We start from the raw sequence: 7,046 nt of genomic DNA on the forward strand, positions 1-7,046 counted from the left end.
GTGCTCATCTCGCTTTCAGGTCAAGGAGCTGGTGTTTGTCCACAGACAGCTTTTCAGGTCATGTGGCCAGCATGACTAAACCGCTTCTGGTGCAACAGAACACTGTGATGGAAGCCAGAGTGCATGGAAATGCCATTTACCTTCCCACTGCAGCAATACCTATTTATCTACTTGCACTGGTATGTTTTCGAAGTGCTAGGTTAGCAGAAGCTGGAACAGAGCAACAGGAGCTCACCCCATCGTGCGGATTTGAATCGCCAACCTTCCAATCAGCAAGCCCAAGAGGCTCAGTGATTTAGACCACAGCGCTGCCCACATCCCTATAACATATGTGTGAAATTATGTACAACTGGGCTAAACCAGGGGTAGGCAGCCTAAGGCCTGTGGGCCGGATGCAGCCCAATAGCCTTCTCAATCCGGCCCACGGACGGTCCAGGAATCAGCGTGTTTTTACATGAGTAGAATGTGTGCTTTTATTTAAGATGCATCTCTGGGTTGTTTGTGGGACATAGGAATTCGTTCCTTTCCCCCCCCCCCAAAAAATATAGTCTGGCGCACCACATGGTCTGGAGGGATGGTGGACCGGCTCATGGCTGAAAACGGTTGCTGAACCCTGAGCTAAACCATAGGTCAGCTTTCAGATGTAACACTAAACTGCAGTTAATCAAAACCAGAATCAAAACCTTCTGACCTCTTCCTTGAAGTCATGCCAGAGAAAGATTGTTGTGGTTTATTCCTGTCACAATAAACCATGGTTTACTGTCTGGAAGTAAGTAAGCAATCGTCTCTAATGGGCTTGGCAGACCAAGGTATCACCTTACAGTCCTTTTGGCTGCCACTGGCTTAGCTGCTCTGATATAACAGTGCACCTGTGCAGCTTTTGGGTTGGCTGCTGAGGGAATTTGGGAAAAGCTTAGAATTTTAATGCTATACTGATGAGCAACTTTTGATAGCTTAAACTACATAAATATTGCCTAGACGACATGGGTTTTCAAATGACACCTTTTGAATGAAAATAGTTTCAATGCTTTCATAATTTTCCAATACAAACAAAGAACAACTGGTGCTTATAAGATAATACTCAAAAAGCATCTATACAAATCAGCCTGATCGATGCTGGTAAGGTAAAGCATTTGCTTGTAAGGTCAATTTTCAAGTCTTGGGGAACTGTTAGATAGATTGGAAATGAAGTACAGAGCAAACACCTGGCATGATGAAACAGGATTGTTTCAAGAGGTATAGGTTGATTCAGGTTAAGTCTTATTAATTCACATAGGTGCACTGATTTGCATGGATTCCTTATTTAGATGCAATGAACAATATTTTAAACTTGAAATTATTTGTGTTCACAGCCTGAAAACCTCTCCAGATCTCCTAGCTCCTAACTGGCGATTCCCTCATTGCAAGAAGTGAGGTTACAGGGAACCAGACAGAGGGCCTTCTCGGTAGTGGCGCCCGCCCTGTGGAACACCCTCCCATCAGATGTCAAGGAAATAAGCAGCTATCCTATTTTTAAAAGACATATGAAGGCAGGCCTGTTTCAGGAAGTTTTTAATATTTAATGCTGTATTATTTTTAACACTTAATTGGGAGCTGCCCAGAGTGGCTGCGGAAACTCAGCCAGACAGGGTATAAATAATTTATTATTATTATTATTATTATTATTATTATTATTATTATTATTATTATTACTACTACTACTACTCATATTCACATTCTTCCAGCCCATCAACTAAATTTTGTTCCTCAAAACCAGATATGATCCTATGATCCTTTGCTTAGGTTAACTGCCCAACTTCATAAGGCAACCAATGCTTCAGATATAGGCACTAGTTAAGAGAGATACAGCCACCAGAGAACATATAGACAGAGAAAACAGACCAGGTTCTGCAGTAGACTGGGGGCCAGAATGTCACCAACTACAAAGTCTAATCTGAAGCAGAGGTATGGCTATTCGCTATGAGTCAGTTACCCAGTAATGTTGTTAGCTGGTTTTCCTATAAAGGGCTCCTGGTGGAGTGTTTGGCTGTCAAATAAACAGACCAGTCAGAAGCCAGATTTTGATTTTTCTTCTACTTTCCAAGGAGGTCCTAGCACATCCCAAAGATTTCAGCTCCTCTGCTTCTCAGATAGGGTGCCATAATTCCGTATTTAGCCATGAATACACAGTAAAACTATGGAAAAGAAATGTCTGTTAGAGCAATTGAGAACACTAATCCTTACTTTTTCAGTGCAAGAGAACTCCTTAAATCAGGGTTGGGTAACTTGTGGCCCTCCAGATGTTGTGGGACTCCAATTCCCATTAGCCCCAGCCAGAAAGGCCAATGTTAAGGGATGATGGGCACTGAATTTCAATATCTGGAGGGTAGCAAGTTCCCCATCCCTGCCTTAATGAAAACTTCGGCTGAATGGATGTTACCTACAAAAGTCCCCCCCCCCCAAGTCACTGTTCTACTCATCTACTAAAATGGAAGCAGAAAAGGAGAAATAATCATTGCTGTTCAGTACGCTTCCCATAGACATCTCGTTGGCCACTGAAGAAAACAGGAGGCTGGGCTAGATTGGTTTTTGGTCTGATCTCTTATTATGGGCTCTTCCTGTGTTCTTACTCTTATGCAAGTTTGACTTACGGTTAAGATCCTGGTTATAATAACCTGGCGCCTAGTCTTCTACCCTAGATGAAGTCTTTCAGCATGTCTGATGTGAAACTAAGTCCAGGTTACAATCGGTGTTGACCCATCCAGTTACACCTACCTGCAAAGCTGGAGAGCTGGTCAGGCTAAGATGGTTTTCCTCTGGAGTGTAATCCTGGTGAGCTCGTCGGCCCATCTTTGCTACTACCTATGTGGAGGACAAAGAATGATTCAAAAGGGGAGCTTCAGTCACAACATGTGTGGTCAAGGAGGCAGATGTACAGCCAGGATGATCAAGCTAAGGCTAGCAGGTTACACAGCTAGTCTCTAGGGAAGTTCATATATGGCAGGCATAGGCTCGGTCCTCCAGATGTTTTGGGACTACAATTCCCATCATTCCTGACCATGGTTCCTTTTAGCTAGGGATCAAGGGAGTTGTAGTCCCAAGACATCTGGAGGGCCGAGTTTGCCTATGCCTGATATATGGCGGCTCCTAAAAGAAAGCCAATAGGAGTGAAGGAGGTAGTTGTTGGATTCCAGCTCCCACCAACGGCCAGCGACTCTGGGGGTTGCAGCCCATCAACACCTGGAGAGCCACGGCGGATACCTCCCCGCCCCCCGCTCTAAAACAGGGAAGGGGCCACCAGGAGGGCTGTTGCCTCGGGCAACCAAAGCCCTCGGCCGGCGGTCCCTTCCTCCGGGAGATCGGGGGACAGGGCAAAAGACAGCGCGTGGAGCGCCGGGCGTTAGGACAGCGAGTAGGCCTCTCCGTCGCCATGGCAACTCGGGCCGCGCGCCCTCCCGCTCTTCTTCTTCTTACCCCCTTGCAGACTTCCTCGTCCAGCTCCAAGTCGTCGTCCATCTTTCAGACCGAACCGCTCACTTCCGGGAGAAAGCCCCGCCCCCTCCCCCGCGCGCGTCCTTAGCAACCGCTGATTTCCCTTAAAGCGACCGCAGCCTTTTTTGTAGTCCGTCCACAGTCCCTGTGCTGTTCAACCTTATAGGGTCCCTGGACGTTGTTGGGACTACAACTCCCGTCATCCCTGGCCTTTGGCTAAACTGGCTAAGGATGGTGGGAGTTGTAGTCCAACAGCGCGCGAGGAAGGGCCCTTTATTTCCATCTCCCCGGCTCTCTCACCCGGCAGCAACTTTCCCCAGCCACCCCGAAACAACAAGCTAAGCGCCTCCTGGAGCCGCAATATTTTGCCCGCTTGTTAACGTCGGAAGCGCCTGGCAAGCCCGGATGCCTGAAAGTCCCTGCGTGCAATTGATCGCTCTCGGGTTAACAATCCTCAAGAATGGTTCAGGGCTTTGCCCTGAGAGCTACTGCGAATACGACGAAGACAGGAGAGCCTGAAAGCCAGTACCGAGCGCCTCTCCCTAGAAAATGAGAAACTAGACACACACGTACAAGTGTATTATGTATTCCGCCAACATGGTTATGGACACAAGAAAAAGGGGCGTTCGGGGTGGATGGACATTGCTTTACTTTGTTCTTAAAGGCTTCCGTAACTCTTGTCACTGCGGGAGGCAGTGGAAGACAGGAGTGCCTGGCGTGCTCTGGTCCATGAGGTCACGAAGAGTCGGACACGACTAAACGACTAAACAACAACAACAAACTCTTGTCACATCATCGCTGTCAGGCGGGGCTGGGGCAGAAAAAAGACTGAATAATAACAAACCCGAGCACTTGTGGTATAAAAAGTTACAGGATTTCAGACGTCGTGAAATAGGAATCAGCAGGAAACGAAGCGCTGTGACCGACCACCCCAAAAAAACTTCACAGAAGGCAGACGCAAACTGTCGAAAAAAGGATTGTGTATGACCACCCTGATAGCATCGTGAGCACCAGTCATCATGAATGTGCCATAAAAGGGACTTCTGGAGAGACCAGGCTTCCTGAGCACAAAGTATAGCTTTCAAGGGCTAGCCAGCACTTATCATTTGAGCCATTTCCAGCTGTTAGCTTGTTGCAGCAGAAACAAACCAACAAACCAAGGGCCTTCGATCACATTGAAGCTGAACACATTCATCGGGTGCATCTGTTAAAGTGGGCTCTAGTCCATAAAAGCTGATGAAACATGTTAATAATTAAGGCGCTACTAAGTTCTTCATGTTGGAAAATGAAGAATAAACAGAATTATTACTTATGATCTCCTGCCTGCTCCGTCCTTTATTTATTTTATAACATTTTAACCCACTTTTCTCACAGAGGTTCAACACAGTGTATAATTCCACCCTCTGGAAATCTATGGGTACTTATATGCTAGCCATAAAGCAGTCACATGAATGTTCCATCACCACATAAACTGTTGCTAAAAGCACAGCAAATCGAGTAGAATTTTCCATTCACCTTATTGCTTGCTGGATAGTGATTTGGCCATGTTGTGGAGTGCTCTTATGGTCATTTCTGTTAGAATGGCAAATGGAACATGCATTGGAGCCACTGTGCACTGAAGGTCCAGTTTGATCATGCTGTATCAACCCCATACGGGGAAATCATTTACTTTTTTATTTGCATTTATATTTGCATTTTTTTTTCCTCCAAGGAGTTTAAGGTGGTGCACAAGCTGGTTTTTCCCCTCCTCATTTAATCTCCACAACCCTGTGAGCAGCACTGAATGGCTGAGCTTCATGGCTGAGTAAGTTTCCCAGGTCCTAATCTGACACTCTAACCACTACACCACACTGGCTGTCTCATGAGAAAAGAAGGACGAGATGCCATTTCTCAATGTTTATTTCTCAAGGGTTTATTGGGTGATTGGTGGTTCCTGTTTGTCAGCTTACTCTAGTTTTATATGATTTTAGACCGTTTTTAAAGATGTGGGGTTGTGTTTTTTGTTTTCTTTTAAACTAATTTTTTTCATTCTTTTGTTGTTCGTTTATGCTGCATTTGTAAACCTCTTTGAACATTATTTTACAGTAGCGTCACACAAATATTTTAAAACAAATGCATCTCACTTGTGCTTATTTCTTTCTAAGGAAATAATTTCTGGCATTTTTCCACCCTAAGAGTTCCTAAAACCGTACAGCAGGTGTGCTATTTCTGTAGCAACTACAAAGATTTCTCATATGATGGAAAGGTCACATTAGGTAAGCTTTAACTTTCGAGATGCTGTTTAGCAGCTGGAAATAACTGGGAGGCGAACACCACGCCAAGTACCCAACCCACACTTTTTTCGGCTCAGGGACAAGCTTTCTTGGAAATCGCTCCTATATATAAACAAGGACGCCTGGAAGCTCCTTCACCGGCGCAGCTCGTCCGCCAGAGGGCACCGTTCGCTTGCCTTCGTTACTCTTGACTCAGCCTCCGGAGACGTTTGTAAAATAAATGAAGCGGGGCCCGCCTTGATCAGGTCTGAAAAGTGCACAAGCCTCAGCCTCTCCCCTTCGAAGGTGTACAAAACAGTATTTTAAAAAGCAAAGCAGAACCGGGGGAATAAACTCGCCAGATTGCGTACATTCCAGTTTTGCGAGATCAAACCTTGAAGTCTCTCCATCATAAAATTATTGTTTTATAGCATAGACGTAATTACCATGTCTGTTCAGAAGTAAGCCCTACTGGACTCAACGGGGCTTACTCTCAGGTAAGACACTGGCAAGATACGTGATTGAAGGATGGATACGAAGGTCCCCGTCCCCCCCCCCTTATTGTTGGCATTTGGTCATTCCCATGGAAGAATCGGACTCGGACTACATAATTCGGCCACAACCCATCTATCCTACAACCATCCCATTAGTTTCCGTCAAGTTTCCTTGCGAGCAAGGCTGCGGTCCCCCGCAGCGCACCAATAAATCAATTCCGTTTGAACCAATTCCGTTTGAACTTCTTGCGTTGCGCCACGACCCCCAATCCTGTAAAACTGTGCAGTGAAGGTCGGGGTGCAGCTGTGTTTCGGATCACCATTGACATATCCTTTAAACCCTATCTGTGGACGCTTCTCCCCCGCCCCCGAATGCGTGGGATGGAGGTTCCCATCGGGGGCGGCCACCATCGCGTGGTTGGTCTGGATCCATGAATCCGCGCGCACGCGGTCAGAAGCGGAATTCTCTGGCCAACTTTTCATTCGGGGGTGGGGGGAGTTGGCAGCATACAGGAGAAAACTTGTGATGCCCCCCCCCCACTTCCCCGGAACCGCAGATGCGCGAGAAACAGGGCCTGGAGAGACAAGCACCCCCACCCTAAATCAGCCCAGTACGTGGGCGTCAATGTGCCTGTGTGCATGTATCTCCCCCCCCCCCGCGGGCCTTTCCACAGGACGCGCCTGTTTAACACATTAGAACTGTGCTGGACGCGCAGGCTGGGCTGGGAGATCTCGCTCGCTCGCTCCCCCTTCGCCCGTCCCAGAGACGTCATGGGAGGGAGGTATAAAATTTCAGGCGAGAGGAGCGGAGAGAGGCAGTGTGTGTTGT

The 7,046-nt window shown here is 46.9% G+C and overlaps 1 protein-coding gene across 1 annotated transcript in view; it reads right to left on the reverse strand.

Annotated features, from left to right (window-relative positions):
• Positions 1 to 3,610, reverse strand: part of IFT43 (intraflagellar transport 43) — a 53,945-nt gene extending 50,335 nt beyond the window's left edge. Inside the window, exons 1-2 of the mRNA XM_079972894.1 lie at positions 3,454 to 3,610; positions 2,755 to 2,841 (exon numbers count right to left, since the gene is read on the reverse strand). Coding sequence (XP_079829020.1) covers positions 2,755 to 2,841; positions 3,454 to 3,495 — 129 coding nt within the window. The 5' untranslated portion in view covers positions 3,496 to 3,610. The remainder of the gene's footprint in view (positions 1 to 2,754; positions 2,842 to 3,453) is intronic.
• Between the last annotated feature and the right edge of the window lie 3,436 nt (positions 3,611 to 7,046).

This window comes from Podarcis cretensis, assembly GCF_951804945.1.
Source record: "Podarcis cretensis genome assembly, chromosome: 1".
In the NCBI taxonomy this organism is placed as follows: Eukaryota; Metazoa; Chordata; class Lepidosauria; order Squamata; family Lacertidae; genus Podarcis; species Podarcis cretensis.